This window comes from Schistocerca americana, chromosome 1 (assembly GCF_021461395.2).
Source record: "Schistocerca americana isolate TAMUIC-IGC-003095 chromosome 1, iqSchAmer2.1, whole genome shotgun sequence".
Lineage (NCBI taxonomy): Eukaryota > Metazoa > Arthropoda > Insecta > Orthoptera > Acrididae > Schistocerca > Schistocerca americana.
The window spans coordinates 119,726,868-119,753,210 of NC_060119.1; the positions used below are offsets into that span (position 1 = coordinate 119,726,868).

At 37.6% G+C, this 26,343-nt stretch overlaps 1 protein-coding gene across 1 annotated transcript in view; it reads right to left on the reverse strand.

Moving 5' to 3' along the window:
* Nucleotides 1–16,832: 16,832 nt before the first annotated feature.
* Nucleotides 16,833–26,343, reverse strand: part of LOC124605219 — a 174,962-nt gene continuing 165,451 nt past the window's right edge. Inside the window, exon 4 of the mRNA XM_047136806.1 lies at nucleotides 16,833–18,126. Coding sequence (XP_046992762.1) covers nucleotides 17,706–18,126 — 421 coding nt within the window. The 3' untranslated portion in view covers nucleotides 16,833–17,705. The remainder of the gene's footprint in view (nucleotides 18,127–26,343) is intronic.

Consider the following 26,343-nt stretch of genomic DNA (forward strand, 5'->3'; position numbering starts at 1 on the left):
GAAAAACAAACATTCCTGTTACTTTTTCATCACACATTGTATAATGGTAAAACAGAGATTTTGGAACCAGGTTTTAAATTGTAAGACATTTCCAGCGGCAGATGTGGTCACTGACCACAATTTATTGGTTGAGAACTGTAGAGTAAGTCTCAAGAAATTGCAAAAAGTTAAGAACTTAAAGAGATGACACATGGATAGAATGAAGGAACCAGAGTTGTTGGGAGTTCCAGAGGAAGCACTAGAAAAGGGGAAAGGAATACAGTAGAACACAAACAGGTAGCTTTGAGTAATGAAATAGTGTAGGCAGCAGAGGATCAAAGGGTAAAAAGCCAATGCCTAGCAGAAATCTTTGAATAACACAGAAGATACTGAACTTGATTTATGAAAGGAGAAAATATAAAAATGCAGCAAGTCAAGAAGGTGAAAGGGAATACAAGCGTCTAAAAAATGAGATGACATGAAGTTTAAAATGGCAAAGCAGGACTGGCTAGAGGATTTAGAAGCATATTTGACTAGGGGCAAGCTAGATACCATCTACAGGAAAATTAAAGAGGCCTTTGGAGAAGAGAGAAGCAACTGTATGAATGTCAAGAACTCAGATGGAAAACCAATCCTCAGAAAAGAAGAATAAGCTAGTAAGTGGAAGCAGTATATAGAGGGTCTGTGCAAGGGAGATGTACTTGAAGCCAGAATTATAGAAATGGTAGAGGATGTAGGTGAAGATGAATTGGGAGATATTATACTGCAAGAAGAATTTGACAGAGCACTAAAAGACCAAACTTGAGGCAAGGTCCTGGGAGTAGACAACATTCCATCAGAACTACTGACAGTCTTGAGAGACCCAACCATGGCAAAACTCTTCCATCTGGTGTGCAAGATGTATGTGATGGGTAAAATACCCTCAGATGTCAAAGAGAATGTAATAGTTCCAGTTCCACAGAAAGAAGGTGCTGACAGGTGTAAACATTACTGAACTATCTAAATACTAACACAAATACTTTACAGCCCCCCCATGAACCATGGACCTTGCCATTGGTGGGGAGGCTTGCGTGCCTCAATGACACAGATAGCCGTACAATAGGTGTAACCACAACGGAAGGGTATCTGTTGAGAGGCCAGACAAATGTGTGGTTCCTGAAGAGGGGCAGCAGCCTTTTCAGTAGTTGCAGGGGCAACAGTCTGGATGATTGACTGATCTGGCCTTGTAAGGCTAACCAAAATGGCCTTGCTGTTCTGGTACTGCAAACGACTGAAAGCAAGGGGAATCTACAGCCATAATTTTTCCCAAGGGCATGCAGCTTTACTGTATGGTTAAATGATGATGGTGTCCTCTTGAGTAAAATATTCCGGAGGTAAAATAGTCCCCCATTCAGACCTCCGGGCAGGGACTACTCAGGAGGACGTCGTTATCAGGAGAAAGAAATCTGGCGTTCTATGGATCGGAGTGTGGAATGTCAGATCGCTTAATTGGGCAGGTAGGTTAGAAAATTTAAAAAGGGAAATGGATAGGTTAAAGTTAGATATAGTGGGAATTAGTGAAGTTCGATGGCAGGAGGAACAAGACTTTTGGTCAGGTGAATACAGGGTTATAAATACAAAATCAAATAGGGGTAATGCAGGAGTAGGTTTAATAATGAATAAAAAAATAGGAGTGCGGGTAAGCTACTACACACAGCATAGTGAATGCATTATTGTGGCCAAGATAGACACGAAGCCCACGCCTATTACAGTAGTACAAGTTTATATGCCAACTAGCTCTGCAGATGATGAAGAAATTGATGAAATGTATGATGAGATAAAATAAATTATTCAGGTAGTGAAGGGAGGTGAAATTTTAATAGTCATGGGTGACTGGAATTTGACAACAGGAAAAGGGAGAGAAGGAAATGTAGTAGGTGAATATGGATTGGGGCTAAGAAATGAAAGAGGAAGCTGCCTGGTAGAATTTTGCACAGAGCATAACTTAATCATAGCTAACACTTAGTTCAAGAATCTTGAAAGAAGGTTGTATACCTGGAAGAAGCCTGGAGATACTGACAGGTTTCAGATAGATTTTATAATGGTAAGACAGAGATTTAGGAACCAGATTTTAAATTGTAAGACATTTCCGGGGGCAGATGTGGGCTCTGACCGCAATCTATTGGTTATGAACTGTAGATTAAAATTGAAGAAACTGCAAAAAGGTGGGAATTTAAGAAGATGGGACCTGGATAAACTGAAAGAACCAGAGGTTGTACAGAGTTTCCGGGAGAGCATAAGGGAACAATTGACAGGAACGGGGGAAAGAAATACAGTAGAAGAAGAATGAGTAGCTTTGAGGGATGAAGTAGTGAAGGCAGCAGAGGATCAAGTAGTTAAAAAGAAGAGGGCTAGTAGAAATCCTTGGGCAACAGAAGAGATACTGAATTTAATCGACAAAAGGAGAAAATACAAAAATGCAGTAAGTGAAGCAGGCAAAAGGGAATACAAACGTCTCAAAAATGAGATCAACAGGAAGTGCAAAATGGCTATGCAGACATGGCTACAGGACAAATGTAAGGATGTAGAGGCCTATCTCACTAGGGGTAAGATAGATAACGCCTACAGGAAAATTAAAGAGGCCTTTGGAGAAAAGAGAACCACTTACATAAATATCAAGAGCTCAGATGGAAACCAAGTTCTAAGCAAAGAAGGGAAAGCAGAAAGGTGGAAGGAGTATGTAGAGGGTCTATACGGGGGTGATGTTCTTGAGGACAATATTATGGAAATGGAAGAAGATGTAGATGAAGATGAAGTGGGAGATATGATACTGTGTAAAGAGTTTGGCAGAGCACTGAAAGACCTAAGTCAAAACAAGGCCCCGAGAGTAGACAACATTTCCTTAGAACTACTGACAGCCTTAGGAGAGCCAGTCCTGACAAAACTCTACCATCTGGTGAGCAAGATGTATGAGACAGGCTAAATTCCTTCAGACTTCAAGAAGAATATAATAATTCCAGTCCCAAAGAAAGCAGGTGTTGACAGATGTGAAAATTACTGAACTATCAGTTTAATAAGTCACTGCTTCAAAATACTAACGCAAATTCTTTACAGACGAATGGAATAACTGGTAGAAGCCGACCTTGGGGAAGATCAATTTGGATTCCGTAGAAATGTTGGAACACGTGAGGCAATTCTGACCCTACAACTTATCTTAGAAGAAAGATTAAGGAAAGGCAAACCTATGTTTCTAGCATTTGTAGACTTGGAGAAAGCCTTTGACAATGTTGATTGGAATACTCTCTTTCAAATTCTGAAGGTGGCAGGGGCAAAATACAGGGTGGGAGAGGCTATTTACTAAGTTCAGATATAAATTAAGTCAGCATAGTTTTTTTCCAAGAGACTGTTCAGTACCTCTGTCACATTTTAAAGAGCTGCAGTCTTTCTTGAGCAAGAGAATTGCAATGGAAAATTTACGCTGAATGCTGTGCAGATATCATACTGTCTTAATCAACTTCAAAGAAAGGGAGTAAAATTTCAGAGTTCTCTGACGTGGCAGATGGCATTCATGAAGCTAAAGTAGTGTTTGAAGTCTGCTCCGCACCTAGCCACATCTATGCCAGAAAATGTTTAGTCCTGGCAACAGTTGCTTTCAAATGCAGGATTGGTTCTGCTCTGTCATGTAGGTCCCCTGTGGCATGGAATAATTAATTTATGCACATCTGAAATGATATTAATGGCACAGGTGAGTTATAGGTAAATAGAAAAGGAGGTACTGGCTTGTATTTATAACATTGAAAAATACCATAATAAGATCCATCAGTGGCTGCCTACTCAATATGCCAATGCCATTGCCCCATCACATCTATAGATCCATCCTGATCATGAGTTCAATAACCAAGAAGCACTTTGTTTCCAGCTTGATGAAAATATTAGGGACATACTGGACAAATTCAAGGTGATGACATGGGAGGTGGCTAGGGTCACTGAGCAAGACCTGAGACTCCACTCAGGCTTCCATCAATCAGGGATACTCCTGCTGGCCAGTGAAGAGGAGTGCCAGGTTGTGATCCCGGAAATGCTCTTACCTCACATCCTCAAGCTATTACATGAGGCACACAGATGAATATTGACAATGAAGGCAAGCCAATGTGTTTACTGACTACTAGTCATGCAGTTTGGTTGCTCCACATGCGTGGGTAAAATCAGTTGGATCCAGTGAGAGGTTTCTCTCCATGACCAACTTGGCTGTGGAACAAGATTTTATAGACCTGTGCAAGGAGGCTATGTAGCTAACAGTATGAATGCTCTGTGTCATCTCATATGTGGCTCAAATGTCATGAACAATACCAGCAGCTAAAATCCAAGCACTGGTAATAATTCTCACAATGAGGTACCCCCATGTAATTGCATAAGACAATGGTCCATATTTCACATCTGTTCTTGTTGACAAAGGAATGGCATAACACACTTTACTACATTTCCATTTGATCCTTCAACAAATTTGGAAACATAGAAGTCGTTCAGGCCCTAGTGGACAAGGTAAAGGTGGTGGTGGTGGTGGTGGTGGTGGTGATGTTCTCTGAGAAAATGTTTACACTCTTCTTCACTTTTTGTAAATCCACCTCCGTACACACACATAGTCCAGTCAAGATGTTGCATGTGCTAAGGTACTGTAACTGAACCATGTCATTGTAGCCACATCCATACTACTTTATGGACCCTTTATTCTGGGCTTGCACATATGTCCATACACTATGGTAGACTCAAGGAGTTGTCACTGATCATGATAACTAAATGATGTTATGTCCCTGTCATGACCTCATTGGTGTCAAAGGAGCCATATGAACCATCACAACCATGTCTCCAAGCCATTGCATGTCCATATGACCATCTCCCAAACATCCATACTTCTCCCCTCTGCCCCTTGTGAGATAAGCATACCACCTCTGCCCCCAACATAGTCTCACCATTCTGAGATCACCACAGGTGCTACTATGAGAAACCTATGGACATAAAACCACTACCCTCAGATATGGAAGTCCCATCCCTGCTTGAAGAGTAAGACCCTAAGGACTGCACCCACTACAAACTGTCACAGCCATTTGCATTGATGCCCACCTCTTTTTTCCCCCTCCTCCACTCTCCTCTTCTTTCCTGAACCCAGTTTCACCCCGTCACAAACATCCTGTGGGTCAGTTAAGGGGGGATGGGTATAATATCCTGCGACTCTCACTTTATAGACTGACTCACACAGTGACAAAAATATTATCTGTACAGCAGATAGTACAGTTTTTGTCAAACATGTCACTTACGAAATACATTATTTGCCTAACTGCTGGATGAGCAGTTTGTTTCTTGTTATTGAAGCACTAGTGCTCCAGTTCACAAGTAAACCTGCTATCATACTTCTAGAAATGGACTTTGATTTGGAACTGTGATTGTGTGTCACGTTGTTTAAGATGATTCTGGCTTCTTTCATTGGTGCTGATTTAAGCTCATGTTACTTGCAGTCATGACATTCACTCTCTTCTATATTTACTGTCAATATTGATTTCCTCAAGTTATGTGCTACTCAGCAGCATTTGGGATCCTTATGATCCCAGTGGTACTCAGTGAAACAAAAGATTGCTGGTAATAGGAAGTTAAAGATGCAAAGTGTTACAAATACAATGGAGACTCAAGGTAATGATACAGAAAGAGAGAGAAAGTGTAGGCTAAACAATATGAAACAGTTCAGAATAGTACATAGCGCTGTACTGTTTATTAGGGTTTTTCTAATTTATAATTTCTAATATCATAAATAGTGGACAGTTTGGGTTCCAGAAGGAAAAATCCACAGTGTCAGCTGCATTTGAACTTATTAATAGATCAAGGCCAAATCCCGGTGGGTGTTTTTTGTGACTTATCTAAAGCTTTTGATCTTGTCAATCACCACATATTAATAATGAAGCTACACCACTATAGAATTAGAGGAACTGCTCTTGATATCATAAAGTCATTTCTGCAGAACAGAAAACAAGTAGTGGAAGAGTCACACAATCAAGGGAAACAGCTATCAGAACAACAGGATATAAAACATGGGGTGCCACAGGGTAGTATTCTAGGACCCCTCCTTTTCCTTATATATGTAAATGATTTACCTTGTAACATAGACAGTGAATTGATACTCTTTGCAGATGACACAACAAGCATAACTGTGAGACCGAGCTTACAGGAGGCCATAAGTAAAAGTAATCAAACAGTTGAAATGATCACCTACTGGCTTGAAGTGAATAGGTTAATTTGCAATTATGAGAAAACTAATGCAATCCTTTTCAGGAACAACAAAATAAAAACAAATGAACTAACAAACTTACAAGAGTTAGATGTAAGAGTAGTTGAAAGTGCTAAATTTCTAGGGATCACTGTGGGCAGTTGTTTAGGATGGAAAGACCATATTTCCAATATAAGCAATAAACTTAGCTGTTTTTGCTCTGAGACAAATTAAGCCATTAATAACTGAAGATGATGTGCGCATGGTGTATTTTCATACTTCATTACTATAATGAGCTATGGTATAGAAATCTGGGGCCACTCATCTGAATTAAAATATTCAAGTTACAAAAGAGAGCAATTAGATTAATAGGAAACAAAAGATGAAGAGATAGTTGCAAGCTTCTTTTCAAAAAATATAAGATTCTAACCTTCTACAGCTTGTATATATATAAAATTCTGCTCCTTGCTTGGGATCATAAAGATAAATTCAACAAACATGAAGATGTACACCACGTACACCACCACCACACCAGAAACACAAAGAAATTACGAATTCTGCAGCATAACACAACTCAATATGAGAGAAGCAGTGGTTACATGGCAGTAAAGTTGTACAACTCTTTACCACCACACATCACTAATGCCAAGTCAAAGGATAAGTTTAAACAGTCAATCAAACAACTGCTATTAGAAACCCCTTTATATTCAGTCATAGAATTTCTTTCAAATGAAAATAACTGAAGCCAACAGACACAGTACACTAAAAGAAACATATACACAGGTATAGAGAAAAAGTAAAATGTGTTAACTTCCTATCAGCATTGTTTTATCTAAAGATTTTGTTTTATACAGTATTATTGATTTTAAATTTTTTTATGAATGTAAACAAAATGGGATCTAGAATATGTATGTGCTATTGACTGTCTTTAAATATGTCTGCTTGTGTCTGTATGTGTGGATGGATATGTGTGTGTGTGCGAGTGTATACCTGTCCTTTTTTCCCCCTAAGGTAAGTCTTTCCGCTCCCGGGATTGGAATGACTCCTTACCCTCTCCCTTAAAACCCACTTCCTTTCGTCTTCCCCTCTCCTTCCCTCTTTCCTGATGAGGCAACAGTTTGTTGCGAAAGCTTGAATTTTGTGTGTATGTTTGTGTTTGTTTGTGTGTCTATCGACCTGCCAGCGCTTTTGTTCGGTAAGTCACCTCATCTTTGTTTTTATATATAATTTTTCCCACGTGGAATGTTTCCTTCCATTATATTGACTGTATTATACCATATATATAAAATGATGGACCCATAGCATAGAATTATTGCAATTAAATGTTCTGTAATTTAGGTACATAGATTATGTATGCCTCATAAAAGCTGTTCAGTTTACAGTGTCTAAAATTTTTTAACTATGATTTTAATTTCCAGAAATGTTGTAGCTGAAATTTATTAGTTATCTTAGCAAAACTGTAGTTAGAATCAGTAAAAGTAATGTCTTTTATTGGAAAACTGACAAAGCAAATATGTACTTGGACTTACTTCATAGATGTACATCATAAGCTGCTAAATAAATAAATAAATTCATGTGTGGAGTTTCTAAAGAACAACTGTTTAAATGCCTCTGCACTTGTTGTAAGTTGTGTAATCTTGACCTTGTGGTCTATTCATCAGCAGTTTGTTGGAGGCTGAAGTATATGTACAAATTATTTACTTAATACTAAGTTCCTGAAACTATGTAAGTAGAATTTTGCAAGATAATTGGCACATGTCTGCCAGTGTGTGCTATTTCAAGTTTTTCATCATCCCTGTAATGTTCCCCAAAGAGTCAAAATAAACCTGTGATCATCTTTGCTGCCCTCCTTTGTATACATTCAGTATCCTCCATTAGTTGTATTTGGATCACGTACGACTGAGCAGTATTCTAAGATGGCACATGCAAGTGATTTTTAAGTATTTTCCCAGTATCCTCTCAATGAACTGAAGTTTGCCATCTGCTTTACTGTTGACTGCACTTATATGATCATTCCATTTCACATCTTCGCAAATAGTTCCACATAGCTGTTTGTATTAATTGGTTGAGTCCAATTGAGACTCATTGATATAAAAGCCATAGGTTAAAAATTTTCTGTATTTGTGAAGTGCACAATTTTATGTTTCTATGTATTTAAGTAATTTTCCAATATGTGCATTACTTTGAAATCTTACAAAGACCTGATTGAACATTTGTGCAGCTTTTTTCCAGATAAAATATTACAGATAACTGTATTGCTTACATGAAGTCTCATGTTGCTATTAATATTGTCTCCTAGGTCATTGAAATACAACACACACAGTAAGTGTGCTAAAGTTAATTCTACATCCGTCATTGACTCTCCATAGCAAAAACTCTTCGATACAGTGACAAATATTTGTTGGATACCCCACATGATCATAAATTTGATTTTGTGCTATGCCAAATGCTTTATGAAAGTCAAGAAATACAGAATCTATTTGATTGCCTGATCCATATCTTTCAGGACATCATCTGAGAAAAGCATAAGCTGAGTTTTGTATGATCAAAGTTTATAGAATCCATGATGGCTGGCATGGAGAAAGTCAACTTTTAGATACTTCATTACCTTTGTGTTAAAAAATGTTGCAGATTCCTGCAACATATGGATATCAATGAGATGGGATACCAGTCTTGGGTATCACTTCTGCTACCTTTCTTGTAGATGTGTGTGGTATATTATTTCTTCCAAGCACTGGGTGCAGGGGCACGGTGGCACATGGTTTGCATACTAGCCTCACATTTAGGAGGACGACAGTTCAAATACTCATCCAGTCATCCAAATTTAGGTTTAGGGGGATTTCCCTAAATCACTGTAGGAAAATGCTGGAATGGTTCCTTTGTAAGGAAATGGCCAATTTCCTTCCCCATCCTTGAAACATTCTGAGCTTGTGCTCCATTACTAATGATCTGGATGTCAAAAGGACATTAAACCCTAATCTTCCTTCCTTCTTGGGCACAGTTTTTGTTCGAGCGATCTACAGTATATTATAATCAAAATGGGAGCTAATGTGTTGACAAATTCTGTATATAATCTTACAGGTTCCATTGAGTACTGAAGCCTTGTTTAATTTTAGTGATTTTGGCTGTTTCTCAAAGCCACAGATGCTACTATCTGTATCTCTCATCTTAACAGTATGGTGTGAGGATTAAATTGGAGCAGTAGCCTACTTCCGCATCTTTCTTTGTAATTTTTATTTTTTTATTTTTTTTAAGAAATGAAATTTAAGATCTTTGCTTTTGCTTTTTTATCCTCAATTTCAGTTCTTCACTTTTCGTAACTTGCTGAGTCAGTCATGTGTATTGCATGTGTGTGGAGAGGGGGGTTTCAGGATGCTCATGACTTAAATAATTAATTAATACAAGTTATTTTATGGAAGAAGAGGTAAAATAACAATTTCACATACACATACTTACCTACCCACCATTGCATTACCTGTATGTTATTTGTTGTGTGAGTATTTTTTATACAATTATTTATTAAAACATTCACATCTTTTTAATTACAACGATAACTCTAATGACTGCAGCCGATAGCAAGAATAAAATATAGAAAGAAAAGAAGTGATGGTATTTATTAGGTCTCAACAGCAACAAGGCAGTGATATTTCTTTCACTACAATTTCAATTTTATGCAGTAATACATTTCACATATGAACAAATTTCAAAACATAAATTACAGTTAAAATCCTCAACAATAAATTGATAACAAAAGAGTGTTTTCAAAGTGGTTAGAACTGGTAGTGAAAGTAGCTGGTATTAAATGAAAAAATTCTGACCTTGCAAAATTTGCAGCTTTACAGTTCTTCTCCTTCTATCTTATATGGTTTCTGTAAATATGATAAAGAAGCAACTTCTTCAAGCTGATTCTTAAAAAGGAGTAATTCTACAAAATTGGTGCATGAGTCCTTAAATTTTTTCTGGCTCACAGTTTATGCAACTGTACAATTCTACAGTTGTAGAGTTCAGATTTCATTCTTGCTTATGGTTGTAATTGTGACTACTTAAATTTTATACCATTTTCTGTCACTTACTTTATTTACATTTCTACTATTACAAAAATAAACTTTAAGATCACAGTACTTGCTTTACAACATATGCAATCTCACAACAATATAATCATACAGTGCTTTTAGAATCTCTATAAATTGGAAAGATTATCTGAATCATACAGAGATTATTTTCAAGCAATCTATATACTGTCTTAAAAATATGGTTGGGAAAAATGTATAAATGGCAGGAGATGTTATTCACTTAAACTGCTGGAATCACTTGTGGTTCAGCAAACACAGTGATTAAAATCAACAATCTGCAATACTGATGGATCATAGATATATTTACCTCTGTTGTTATACTTCCAGTAGTTTAAATTAGTTTTAACAGATTAAGCTATTAAACATAGTGACTTAAAGTGTCAGCAATAAAGTGAATCTGTTAATCAGAAAGAGTCAAATTTTTTGAGTGCTGGATATTATCCATATATCCCGGTTTCTGTGTTACTGACAAATGTTTAGTGCAGTATAATTAGTAAATGTTTCTTTTTTATGATGTGATATTCTGAGAAGTGTTTTAATGAAATTCTTTAACTGAAACATCTAAAACTCATAGCCACAGTACCTAAGCAATGACACCTAAAATATCTATAATGATGAGAAGTTACTGGAAATAGTATTCCATTCATTCAAATTAGTTTACAAAACTTTTATTCACAGAAACAAAGAAAACCAATAATAGAAATAGAACAGTGGGAAAACTTTTATCTCTGAATTACTGGTATGTAACTGAAGAGACTTTATAGGACAATATAATACCTTCTGGGAGTCTTTCAGTTATTTCACACAGTTTTGGCAGAAGACAATTTTTAGTGAAGATTTCTTTTGCCTGTACTTCTTTTGTCAAGGCTTTGTGAAGGCAATATGCCAATTCCAGTCTGCCATTCAGTCAGTAAGACTGACAAGCTACTTTTCTTATGACATAATTTTTCTTAGCTTTCAATTGAACACTTGCTGAAATTTTACACAGCTGTTGTTCTTTCATAATCTTTTGATAAAATATTTATGCCTTTGTCATCAATTTGTAAGTTACTGTCAAAAAAAGACCTCTTCAGATACAAATAAGATAAGCTGAAGATTTTTCAAACTTATATTTTTGACTACACCAATCAAAATTTGACTATTTTCTTCCTTTTTCCATTATGTTTCTTTTTCTAGTTACTTATAATAGTAACATACTCACTATTTATTTTTGCACAAAGAGAGAAATGTATATGAAAAAATATTTTTTGCCTGTAGTAACTTAGGATATTTTGTTAAATAATAAATTAAGACTCATGGGCAATTTACAAGATTTCAGGCTTATAGTAAAGATTGTGGAAATGCATGCTTTTTTGAGGGAAAGCAGAGTCACTGTTGGCCACTGGCATGAGAATAACTTACAATCTCTTTGGAGAGCTATTTGTGTAATAAATTATGAAAATAGCGAAGAGTTCATATCTATAAGAGAAATAGCAGTGTGTTTACCAATGGATGTATAAAAGTGTGTGTTCACCAGCAAGTGAATTTTGGTATGTCACTTACAGAAGCTGTTTCTTGCATCTTGCTGCAAGTACTTGCTGAACTTTCCAGTTGCTGAAGTTTTTCTAAAACTTGCAGAAGTTTTAAGTGTTCAGTATTGGTACAGAAATGTCATTTTCTAAATGGACAATGACAGAGTGGCAAAAAAAAAAAAAAAAAGGTGGAACCCCTAATTGTAAACAATTAGCCACTCTCTCCCGAGGGGGTGTGAAATGTATTTGCTGATTACCTTGTCTCACCAGAATGGGAAGTAGAAAGTTAGTGAAGACATCATTGAATTTGAGCTGAAATTTTAATACTAGTGTAAACATAAATATGTTGCATTTCCAATAAAAGTAATAAATACTGTTTGCAAAAATCAAAGTATAATTAAAAGTGGATCTCTTGCTGATACAGCTTTGTATCACGTTTTCAAGCATTTGATTGTACAATAGGCAAGGGATATTCAATACTTGCAGATGACTGTCCCCAAAAATTTTGAATACATGTGAAGACCTTTGATTTTAGATCATTCAGTAGTGTTTAAATATGTATGCCTTTGTATCCATTTCTTCGCCCAAACATATCATTTTTATCAACTTTTTGTTTTATCATGATTTTTCTTCAATTACAATAATTTAACAATGGTGGAACCTGCTCTAGTTTTTAAGCATGACACTGTCACTTGCCTGTTTCATAACACAACTCTTATGGAAACAGTGCTGCAAGAACTTGTGGTAAGTTGTTGAAATTAATCTCTCAAAGTGACTTGCAGATGTAAACTCTCACTAGTTCTTGTTTTAATGTAAATATCTTAGCAAAAGTTATTTGTGGAAGTTATCTGCTAGTGGACAAACATATTAAGTATTCAGCTGGAAAAGAATATAATGGAACAGAAATTTTAGTGTATGTCTTTCCATTTCATTGAAAGATCTTAATGAAAAGCACATAATGTAGAGGCAGAACAGAAGGTTTGTTATTGCAACACTCTGAGGGAATTTTGGTTTTTATACAAGGCCAAATGCAAACACATGATGCTAATGTAACGACACTGACATGTAACATGGTATCAAAACAATGATGGTGCACAATAACAAAACAGAAATAAAGAAAATACACAGATATCACACTGTGTAATTACTTGTATAAACTAAATGAGCAGTTACTGTATGTGAATAAGTGTTGCTGAGTACAGAATAAGCTTCTGTACATTTATGTACTGTACATGTGCTGCTTTTCCAGAAGAAAATTTCTGTTGATAGAAAACAATGTATAATGTGTAAAACTCTCTCTAGGAAGCTATTAATACCTGTTTCACAAAACAAGTCCTCAATGGTTATCATGGAAGCTTAAAAGACAATTGTTTGGACTATCGTATCTTTTCATTGTAATAACCATAGTATTTTATTGATAACCTGATGTTAATATCTTTAAAATTTTATTTTTGTTTATTTTCTTACAGAACATCCATTGTCATTCTTTATGCAGATATCAAATAACATCTAACAAACAAAAAATATTAATAGTGTCCCTTCTTCTATCTCCTGCCAATTTCAGTCCTCTGTTGTTGTGTTAACTGCTTTTTGCTGAGAGTTTTTTCAACATAATTGCATTCTATTCTTTGGGTTTACTGTGATTATTATTAATTAAAGTGGTGAAGCTTGAAAACCCACATATTCCAAAAGAGGATAAGATACAAAAAATACCACATGTCAGCTGGTATAGCAGAAATGAATCTAACACCACGAAATAAAAGCTATTACATGTATAATATGTTCTATGGCTAGACTATGTTTTACAAGCCTCTTGTATATAAAAGTGACAGTGTCAGCCATTCTGTATGATAAATGTAAACATTCCGTCAGACCACTCTCTAATTTGTCCATAAGATGCTAGTTGTTAATTTTCTGGACAAATTCAGAAATAACAGTGACACTATCAAGTTGTTCTTAATGTTTCTGAACCCACAAGAGACAGAGGTTGCAAGGGCAATAGAAATGAAGTACTGCATTAACAAAATAAACCAATGAACTGATTAATGACTGCTGTTCAGCAAAAATTTGAAAACAATAGACATGAAAACTGTACAGCTACACCAGTTTAAGGTTTCAGTGTACTGCAGAGATTGAAACTGGCATTCTGTAAACACATAAATGTTAAATGAACTGTTTGTAATGATGGTACGAAATAGGTTGTATATTGTTTATTACAATATCAAGAATATTTATTTGTTAGCACAAATGTCAGTGCCATTCAGCATATGCTTTGGTGGGATTAGATCAGTTTATATTGTAAGTGGGAATAGCATACTGAAATGGGCAGATAGAGAAATCTTCACACTGTGGCAGGAGAGATGAAGAAAGTTCCAGAGTATCTTCACATTTAAAGATAAGGAAAGTGATTTTGCAGGGTTCTGCTTTTGTTAAAAGAGATGAAAGTTACAAGAAACTGTCATCAGCAGAATCTATGTAGAAAGCTCACACTAAGAATAACAAAATTGAAAGAATAATAAAAGAATCTGTAAAATTTTATTATGATTAGTATTCTCTATCCTAAGGAAACTTAAACAATAACTGAGTTAGAAAGCCAAAAGAAAAAGTGAGAGGGGGGATCAACACCCAGTCCGTAACTCCTTATTGAATATTGTACAATATGTGCAAATGGAGATAACCATACAGAAATAAAATCAATGAAGATACACACCAAAACAGGACCACTTGATTCTTCAAGAAGCAGTGGATGTCAGACCAAGAAGGAAGATTTAAAAACTAAAATATAGATAAAGAATATATGTTGATATTCCAACCTAGAATTTCCATTGTTAGATAAAGAATACATATTAACTATGGTACATGGAGGGGGAGAAAAAAGCTACTGCTCTTGCTGTCCAAGAACTTTCATAACAGATCCATACTTTTGATCTTTTCTCCAGGGAGACATCGTAGCCATACATTTAAAAGAGTTATAAAGCTGATTCATCAACAGAGAAAGAGATCATGAATTTAATATTAGCACAAGGTAATATGTGCTGCTAATTGGAATTATGCAGCATTGTTTGTGAGGAGTTGAGATGCTACATTGTTTTATATTATATTTGCATACTGATATTCATCTTACATGCTATCTGACATACATTAACACAAAAGTAAATTACTTTTATCCTGATCTGATTTCATTCTGGTGTAATCTGTGTAATGGCACTTATCAGTGACAAGTGAGAAGTTATGTAGGTGATATAAATGAATTTTGTAAGTGTGATATTCATACACTTAGCATTTGTATTAACATACAAAGAAAAATCAGGAACTGATGTGGTTTTTTTTTTAAAGTACTGCAAAGGGCAACACCAAAAGAAATAGACACTTAAAAATAGTTACCCAGCTACAATCACTTTCCTCTGAAAGAGCAGTAGTTTCTTTAAGTGTATTATAATCTAAATTGAGTAAGAAAATTTGACTGACTTTGGATAGAACAACTCTGCATTACTTTGAAGAAAATTAACTGTGCTTTCAGGTTCTCTTTCATACTGGTATTTCAAGAACACATTTTGTACAAAATTAATGTGAATGAAAGGCATAACATTGACTGATATGGAAATTGAAGAGATGAGATGACAGTCATTCTTAAGGATTATCAATTTTACTCGTTAATTGTAATTGGTGTAAACTGGTGTAACTTGCAAGAACAGTTTCTCCTATTGTTGTATGAATAGTTTTTTGTTGTATTGATATAGTGATACATAATATTGTCATCAAATTATTGTTGTTTGTTGGTGGTAAATGGCTATTTGGAATTGATGCAAAATATTCATAGTTAAATTGATAACATGCAAAGAAAACAGAATAAAAGGACCTTACAATTTGGAAAGTGGCCCATGGGCTCAGCCCAGAAGAAATACTTTGTTGAAAATACAAATTATACATAGACATATTGAAAAATGAGCTCCAAGGAAACTACTCAAAGCATAAGTAGAAGAGAACATTGAATACATTTTAAGTCGAACGCTTCACCACATCTCTAGAGTGATGTAAAAGACATATGACAACAATAGGTAAAACTTCTCATAAATCAGTGCACTGTGAGACCAAACTGACAGTTTATGACTGATTTGCTTGGCTTATGGTTATTTATTTGTGTTTCCCGTGTGTTACTATAAACGCATGACTAATGATGAATGTCACAAAATATACCTGATAAATCCTCAGTATAAGAGAATTATGACATCATGAAGGAAAATGAAAACTCCAGATCACCTTACATACCATCTTAGCATGTGATTAGAGTGCTAAAGGCTTTTGTTTTAGATTTTTTTTTTTTTTAATTTAAGTTGCTCGTAAGTAGAATTTCTTGCTACACATTGATATTCACTTTTGCATGAGAATACATTTGATAAGAAAAATTATGTGGAGTTTTCCTCAGATTAATCATGCATATGCAACAGAATCAGTTGCTTTTATAGTATCAGACAGATAGAAAACAAAAATAATAATAGTAGATTTCCTGGTTTGGAATTACTGATAATATTCATCATTTAGTTGTCCATAATCTTACACAGTAAAAATTATTGATAATATTTATTGTGTGATATGATGGAAAAGTAATTCTAAATAATTTAGGTCATTGTTAATATTTTTTCAAGTCAAGTTGTAAGTAAAGCTGTGTTCAACTGTCAAGAATATGACTGATGTCCAAGTTCTGTTAATATTAAAGTATAACAATGCCGGATGAAATTGTTGGGTGGATAGTTGGTAGTGTGATTTATTAACCACCAAGAAAGCACATTCATCAGTCCACATTACCAGAAGATTCATTACAGCAAACAGCAGTTTTCTTCTGTCCTAGTTCCAGACACAAAGTGATCTGTTCTTAACATGCTCCAAAGAGTGGTACCAGTTGTGAAGTCTGTTTTATGTCACATTTCATTATATTTGTAAATGCTTAGTCTGAAGATGAGATGATACAAGGACATCTTCAGTTTTATTTGTGTTCCAGCGTCCACTGCTGGGACATAAACTAAGAACTATATGTTACACTGTAACAAATAGTCACATGCTGTTTATTTTTCAATTTTGATGATGCATTTTGAACATTGTTTATCTTCTGGTTGAAACAACAACATACTCTAAACTGTTTATAAGAGTCATGTTAAAATTACAAGAATCAGGGACATTGACATGTGGCCCACCAGCAACTGTGGAAATCATTGTGCAGTTTTAAATAAATGAATCAGATGTACTTTTAACTGATTGTGATAATCCAGTAAGCAGCTTAGATACAGAGTATCACAGCTCATCACTGTCAAATAATAGTGGGACTTACCAATGCAGCAACACAGAATAGGGAGACGACGTTTCCAGTATTTTATTTGAATGGTGAAATTGAGGCTATCGAATATGAAAATTATCAGCAAATACTAATAGTGTCGCCAGAGCAAAAATGGCACAGAACACAGCTTTTATGTCAACTGTATGGCAGTCGGTGCAGAGAAATTTTTTAAATGTTCCTACTACTGGGAGATTTAAATGTTATACCAGCACAGAAGTACCACTCCTCCTACAGAACAAAACAGAGGACTGGTGCACTGTCATTTGCCAGTTGCTCAGCTGCTTCTCTCCAGTCAAAATGCAGGTTTGCTGCAGTATGTCTTGATGTAGCCAAACATCACAGAAGCAAAGTCAGGTACTACAGTGCAGCAAATGGCTCAGTGTTCTTTACAGGTAATATGCTAGGCGCTAAATCTGGCTGACTAGAGGTGTTGGGGCAGAAAGTCTTTATCTCTGGAAGTGCGAGGGCAGCTAAAGGCACGTCGGTGCTAGCCGTGCCCAGGGCATGGCAGGGCGAAGACGCAGGGTGAAGCAGGTGACGGAGAAGGGGGATGTGGCGTCGACGACTGCAGTGGCCTAGCTGTTGTCACGAGCCACTGCGTGCGGCCGGAAGATGACTCGCACTGTCGAGTAGCTCCTCCGGAAGCCCAGCTTGGCATACAATCCCAGCGAAGCATCATTCTCAGGTCGAATGACGACAAAGGGCTGGTAGCCACGATTGGCAACTGCTGCTGACAGCCGGCGAGCCAGTATCAGGCCGTAGCCTTTGCGTCGGAACTCTGGCCGTGTTTGCATGGAGAACATGGCACCATAGTAGGACTGCACCATCCAGGCAGCCAGCTCGCCCGTTGCCGAGAATACTCCATAGGCAGGTAGCGCAGACAGCAGCCGGCGGAACACCTCGATGCTCTCGAGGTCATTTGCGGGGTACAAGTCGTGGATGGCATCAGCATGTTCCGGGCTCAGCTGCCGCACCTCGGCCTCCTCTGCATTCAGCCTGTGGACAGATTACGAGTTCTAACACATCTTGCACTGCTTCTGTGCTCTCCCCCTGGCTATGCATTATTGGAAATTTGTTTAATATGCGCACCGATATGAACACATGACCACAGCCCAAGTGAGATTGAATGCCAGCTGATATCACTGTGGGCATGTGACCTGGTAAGAAAAGTATATAAGGAGAGCATAGAGGAATGAGGCACTATTCTAGTGGTGGCTGAAAAATGGTGAAATTATGAGTAGGCAACAAGGTTTTGGAAGTCCACGCCGCATCACAGAATGTGTAGGCCAGAGACTTGCCTGCTCTGCACGGTGATTTTATCCACTTTAGGGTTTGATTGAAGAGAGGGTACAGAACAAACAAGGTCTAATGAACTTATGCCCAAAAATGCACGGTTTCCAAGCTAGAGACAATTTATTCAATCATACTTTGTTACAGAGATGCAATCTAATACGCAATGCACCAAGCAGCCACAGTTAGAGCAAGCAAGGTTTCCTCCTAGAGGGTGGTACTGTTCCTGATACATCCCACACTAGCACCCTCTCCTGCCATAGTAATTCGTAATGTTGCATCTGATTCACTTCTCTTCAGACTCACCCTGTAGCATGTCTGATACAGTGCTGTACACAGTGGCTCTGTATTTGAACTGAGAGCTTGCCAACATGGTGTTCACTTACAGAAAGGCAAATGGCAATGGGCAGCAGGGAGCAAGGTTAAATCAGGAGACTTATCCCCACAGACAACAACCACAGCATTCAATGTTTGCAACAGTATTTCACAATTTGTCTGACGCAGGGTCATTTCAGGAAGCAGGAAATCACGAAGGACGTACCCAAAATATTCGGACACCAGACTTGGAGGAAAATGTGATTAACACTGTGGAAGGTCCTGACATGCCAGTATTAGGCAGTTGGCCCGCAAGTACAGTGTGGAACACACTCCATGACAACTGTTACTTTCCTTATCACTTACAGTGTGTGCAACAGACCTGCCATATTGGGAGCAGTTTTGTCACTGGTTTCTTCACCAGGCAACCATGAGTCTGGGATTCAAGTCATCCAGCCTACTCACAGATGAGGCCACATTTACACAGAGTGGTATCTCAAACTGTCATAATCATCTGTGGGATAGTGTGCAGAGCCCCCATGATATGGTGACTGCGAATCATCAGCATCGCTGCAGTGGGAATGTGTGGGCCAGGATAATTGTCGACTGTATTTTGGGACCAGTCTTCCTTCCACATCAAGTAACATGCTGGAACTATCAGTGTTTCTTACGAGTGACTTTGCTTCCCCTGCTGGAAGAAGTGCCTTTGATGATTCAAAGGGTTATGTGGCTCCTACATGATGGTGCTTCAGCCCACTTCTCCATTAATGTCCAGACACATCTCAATCATGTCTTCCCTGGTCGATGGATTGGTCAAGGGTGTCCAGTTGCATGGCCTGCTCACTAACTGGGCCTCAAAACGTATGATTTCTGGTTATGGGGCTATGCCAAAAGTATTGTGTATGCAGAGCCCACACTGGAGACACTAGAGCAGCATATTCATGCTATTTTTGACACTGTTCAGATGCAACATGGCCAATGTGAAGTGCGAGACAGAACATTCTGTGGCGCTTACACACATACATTAAGGCCCCTGGAAACCATTTTCAACACATACTGTAACTGTGGCGGCATGGTGCAGCATGTATTGGACCACAGTCTTTGTAACAATGTATGACTGAATAAATTGTCTCTAGCATGGAAACCGTGTACTTCTGGGAATAAGTTTATTAGACCTCTTTAGTCCTGTATCCTCTCTTTGATCAATCCCTAGAGTTTGTATACAAAGGAAAAAATCACCCTGTATGAGGCAAGATGAGAAGCAACCTCTGGCAGATATTATAACAGTACCATGCTGGTGCAGGCACCAAGGTTTTGGAGCACAGTGTTCATTGCACATTGTTGTACATGGGGATCTGCAGCAGGTGACCACTACATGTTCCAATGTTGACACAATGACACCATCGGTTATGTTTGCAATGAGCAGATGATCATAAAAATTGAACCATAGATCCATGAAAAAGTATCACGTGGACAGATAAATCATATTTCTTGTTACACCAGATTGACAGTCCTGTCCAGATCCAGGCAAATGGCTGCTTAAAACATGCAGCTTCCCAAGGATACAGACAGATGGGAGCAGTATTATGCTATGGGGGACAATCATCTGGGTTTCTATAGGACCTGTGGTAGTAATTGAAGGCACCATGACAGCTATGGATGACATGAACATTATTGCTGACTACACATATCGCCCCCCCCCCCCCCCCCCTTCCCTATTCTTCCATCCCCCCTTCCTCCAGTCCCATCATCTGAATGATGACGGCCCCTTCCAAGTGGACAACGCTGTCATAAGGCCATAATCATACTACAGTGGTTTAAGGACCATAATAGTGAACTCACTTGGTCTACGTCACAGAGGGAGACAACTTATGACAATTCCAGATGTCACTGATAACATCATAGAAGGAGGGGGAAGGAGAAGGAGAAGGGGAAGGGGGAGGGAACCAAATCCAGCAGCACTGCGGATTGTGCTTGAACACCCCTTCTTACGCTACTGGTAGTAGTTGTATCTTTATGAAATGACAGTGTAGAAATGGTGTGGTGACAACAGTGTGCATATACAGCCATGACAAGGAAAAATGAACTCTTTGCTGCCAACTTCACCAGTGTGAATCAGATGGAACACATCTGTGATGATATTGTGTACCAGCTCCACACCTGCAAACCAATGCCTTGTAATTTACAAGAAATGTGTGACTTGTGCATAGGCATCTGGTACCTAAGATCTCCAGAAACCTATCAAGGAGTTGTTGAACCCATTTCATGTATAGACACTGCTTAATTGCTTTCCAAAGGAGGACCAACACACTATTAAGCAAACTAAATGCTATTAAGCAAGCTAATATCTTGGCTCATCAGAGTACTTGTGTATATAGAGAAAGCTGCAGATGATACATACATAGTTCAGCAATGCTGGAAAAAAAGAAAAAAAGAAAGTGAAGCACTGAGTATTGCTGTTCAATTAGAATGAATGTTTTCATTTCAATTCCTGTTCTATCTCATCTGCACATGTTTTATTTCCAGAAATTATTCAGGCACCAGTCCCTTTGTCAGATATCCCTGAAATATTTTTCTGTTGTTTAGCTTTTCATCTTCACGAAATGTGTGATCTCAACCCTTGTAACATGCCTGCAGATAATTTTTTGTATGTGTTTGCACAGCACTTTGCCTAGGGACTATAGGTCAATGATTTCCAACATGTTGTTGTTAATGTAAATGTGGTAAATATCAGCTTCCCACAAAAAATGTGTATTTTGCATTATCAGTAACTTTCAGTTCTCTGTGAATCTGTGCAGTCTTGCATTTGCATTAATTCAGATAATGGAGAGCTTGCTGTTTAAAAATTCATAATAACCACCATGGTTAGTGTTGCCAAATATGAGCTGCTATTATCAGAGCAGTAAAGGTCACAAAACTGACATGAGAGCCAAACACTCTAGTAGCAAACTGTAGTGGAGCCATACTGAGGGCTTGATGAGACAGGGAGTCCCTATGGCAGCTGGAACAACACTGACTAGAAAAAAATTGCATAAAGAAAGACAGCATAATAATTAACTGGAAAATCTCTTTTTCCGATATATCTCTTTTCCCAATATATCTCTTTTCCCAATATATCTCTTTTTCCAACAAACAGCTCAGTTCATACATACAATACCAGGAACAAAAATGATCTGCACAAGGACTTAAAAGCACTTACTTTAGTTCAAAAAGGAGTCCACTACTCAGGAACACTCATCTTCAATAACTGGCTGCAAACACAAAAAATTTAGTTACAAATAAAGATCAGATTAAAAGGTGCCTGAAAGACTTACTAGTGGCCAACTCCTTCTACTCCATTGACAAATTTCTTAATAGAAACAAATGATGTATTGTATATACGCATACTATTGGTATTGTTATTTGTTATTTCAGCTTAAAAAAAATTATTGACATGGTCCACGTCCACGAGGATCTCCTCAGCACGGATCTATTGAACGAAAAACTAATCTAATCTAATCTAATCAAAGGTACATGAGTTCTCCTGCCCCTTTTGTTCTTATATTATGCCTATGTGAAGACTTCTTTGGGCTCTGACTGCGAACACGTGCTGTTGTCAAAATGTCATTATTATACCAACATTTAAAAAGAAATGAACATTACCTGAAAATTAGGAGGTGTTCAACCACAGTCTGCATTGTTGCCAAATTTGACCACTTCCTTCTTCCAGTCCTCTTAAGAAATCAGTGAGCATGTACCTCCCCCTTCCTTTGCACCTATGAAATCATCGAGGATGTCTTGAACTGTTACTGGATTTCTTCCCCTCTGACAAAGACTAATTGTGCAAATGTAAAATGGCAGAAAATTCAAAAAATGACGCTAAATTAAAAAACTGATGAGAAATTCAAAATAGCCCAGTTATGCTCCTGAGTATTCCGCCCACTCCTATGATGCCACTGTTGGAAGTAGATCTGTTGTTCTAGGTATAAAATGGCAGAACATTCAAAACAGCTAGATGCGGCACTGATCTGTTGATACGAAATTCAACAAATTCAAGTTTAGAAACATGAAAATATGAGCAGAAGCTCTATTATGTGACTATTCAAGATGGCAGAACTGAGAATGTGAGCACAGTGTCAATGATGTCATTATTCAAGATAGCTATGTGGGAATACAAGCACAGGCTCTATGGTGTCAGAATCCAAGATGGTGATCCAATATGACTGACCTGGAATATGAGCTCAACCTCTATGACATCACTATTCCCGATTGCTTACTCGGGAATATGAGCACAGGCTGTATGATGTCACAATCCAAGATAAATAATAAATAATAATAAATAAATCATTTATTTATCCATAATAACTTAACAGTCATGGGCACAGTCAGTTTACAAACACAAGAACATTAAAAAAAGTTTGGATGTAAACGTAAATTACACACAATAACATTAAAAATCCTTGGTGGAATACAACCATTTGTCAATTAACAGTTACTTTAATTTTGTCTTAAATATGTTTTCTTTTAACAATTTTATTTTATTTGGCAATCTGTTACTATAAAAATGTTTTCCAGCAGAAAATGAATTATGATCTGTTGTTCTTTTATTACTAAATTTTATGTGGCAATCCTCTCTTTTTCTTGTACTATAATTATGGATTTCACTATTGATTACACTATGCTCCATATTTTCCTTTAACAAATGGTATAGTTCTGAGAACATACAATGATGATACATAAACAAAGAGGGCTTCATCACAGATTCAAGAGAAGTCAAAACATAACTGATAAACCAAAGCTGAATGAACTGAAAATAAGCATTAAGAGAGCAATGAGAGAAGTGTTCAATGACTTTCAAGGTAAATTTTTCCAAAAAATCTGATTAAAAACCCTAAGAGGCTATGGCCTTATATAAAATCACAAAGTGGATCAAAATCAGAGAACTTACTGGCGATGAAAGGAAATTGACAGAGAGAAATGCCAAAATACTGAATTCAGTCTTCCAAAATTGTTTCACCATGGAGGAGCACAGTATAGTTCCTCCTTTCAGTCATTGTATGATTATCAACATATCAGATATTGAGGTAAGTCAAGAACAGAAAGGCAATTACGATCACTTAGTAGTGGAAAGGCATCAGGAACATATGAGATACTACAGAGAATATGCAAAAGAACTTGCTCCCCTACTAGCAACAGTTTGTCATAGATTGCTGTAAAAAGATGCACATAATTATAGGCCTCTATTGCTGATGTTAGTCTGCTGCAAATAATTACACATTTTATGTTCATGTACTATGACAATTTTGCAGAACATGAAACTCCTCCATAAAAATGAACATGAATTCTGCAGAGATCTCATGAAACTCAGCTTGCTGTGTTTTTCAAGAGATCCACAGCACTGTGGACATCTGCTATCACATTGAAGCCATGTTCCTAGACTTCAGGACGGCACCTGACAGCATCTCACACTGTCATATAATGAAAAAAAATTGAGCTTACCATGTATTGGACCAGATCTGACACTGGACTCAAGACTTCCTTGCAGAGAGAATTCAACATGCCACTCTTAATGGAACAAAATCTACAGATGTAAAGGTATTTTGAGGACCATTGGAAGATCCGCAAGACTGTTCACAGATGATGCAATTGTCTACAAGGAGGTAGCAATGCCTCAAGAGAGCAGCAATTTGCAGGACCAGCTGCAGAGGATTGTAAATGAGGGATGGATTGGCAGTTGACCCAGAATTTAAATAAATGTAACATACTGTGCACACATAGGAGATGAAATCCTCTATTGTACAACTACAAAATTGATAACAAGTTCCAGGAAACAGCATTTACTGTAAAATATCTAGGAGTAACCACCTGGTGTAACGTTAAGTGAAACGATCACAAAAAATGAATAGCAGAAAAAGTAGATGGTAAGCCGAGATTCATAGGAAGAATCTGAGGAAAATGTAATGCACCAATGAAAGAAGTGGGTTAGAAAACATGGAAAGTATAACTAGGTAGGGCTAATAGAAGAGATAGAGAAGGTCCAATCAAGAGCAGTGAGTTTCATTACAGGGTCATTAAGACAGTAGGAAAGCATTATAGAGATGCACGATAAACACCAGTGGAAGATACTACAAGAGAGGTGTTGCGCTTCATAGAGTGGATTGCTACTAAAATTCCTCCCACATATGGCTTGTTGAATGACCGCAATGAGAAATTAAAGCTAATACAGAGGTTTTCCTTGCACCATTCACAAATGGAACACGGAAGGGAAGATCACACAGTGGTACAACAAATACCCTCCACTACGCACCACCAGGTGGCTTGAGGAGTATTGGTGTAGATCTAGAAATGGCTCTCTCCTGTGTGGTATTTGTTTAAATAAACACAAATATCCCTACCCTATCCCAAAAGTGGTGACAGTTGCTTAAGAATAGCATAAGTGGATTTAAACTTAGGACAAGTCAGATCCAAATTTAGGGTGGCAATTGGTTAAACTGCAATGTCAGGGGGGTTGGGGGGGGGGGGGGGGCATTGTTTGAATTAAAGACAGCAGGACTATAACTTATGACAAGCAGTATGTGATGTTACGGGACAACACACTGGCTTTCTTTAATTTTATACACAGTACGAGTGAGCTGAAAACCAAGCAGGTTGTGCTGATGTCTCCAGGTCAGCCATCTTCGAGTGTGATTTCATAGGGCTGGGGAAAATACAGGAAATCTGACAACCATGCAGCCTATGCTCATATTCGCAGGTCTGTTGGACTGGGACATCATAGAGCCTGTGCTCATCTTCCTAGGTCAGCCGTCTTGAATAGTGATGCCACAGAGCCAGTGCTCACATTCCCAGGTCTGCCATCTGGAGTAGTCACATCATTGAGCCTGTGTCCATATTCCCAAGTTTGCCAGCTTGAATATCTTGAATTCGGCCAACAGATCAATGCCCCATCCAGCAATTTCTAATTTTCCCTCCATTTTTTTTACCTAGGACAATAGCTGTACTTTCAACAAAGACGTCACAGTAATGTAGCGTTATGCCTGTAGCATACGGGGTTATTTTATTGAATTTCCTGCCATTTTTTTGAATTTTGTGTCTTTTGTACATACTGCAATTGGCTTATGCCAGAGGGGGAGAACCTCGGCAACAACGCACGAGACCAGCAATGATGTCACAAGGGGAGGAAGAAGTGGCAAATCTAGCAACAATGCAGACTGTGCTTGAATGCCTCTTGCTATACTACTGCTAGTCTGCTACCAATCGGACATCTAATGCTACCATGGGTTATGTGACACTATATGCTTCATTTGCACAGCTCTCACCTACATTGTTTGTTCCGTTCAACAATGGCATTTTCCATTACTACACTGTGGTACTGTAGGATATGAAAGGTTGGTGAGTGGATGCTGAAGCAAATATTCTATTTGGTTGAAGGCTTCCAATTTTTGGCAATTTCTGCCAACTTAGAGCTTGAGTGAAATGTGTTGGTGGAGAAAGTGAGCAAGGAAGGTGGAAGGGTGTGTAATTTATTCGCCCCACCAGTCAGTACTTTTGCTGCTAATAAGTTTTGGTATATATAATCTGCTGCATAAATGAAAAGGTATTCATGAGTAAGCCCCTTATGGCTGAGTAATA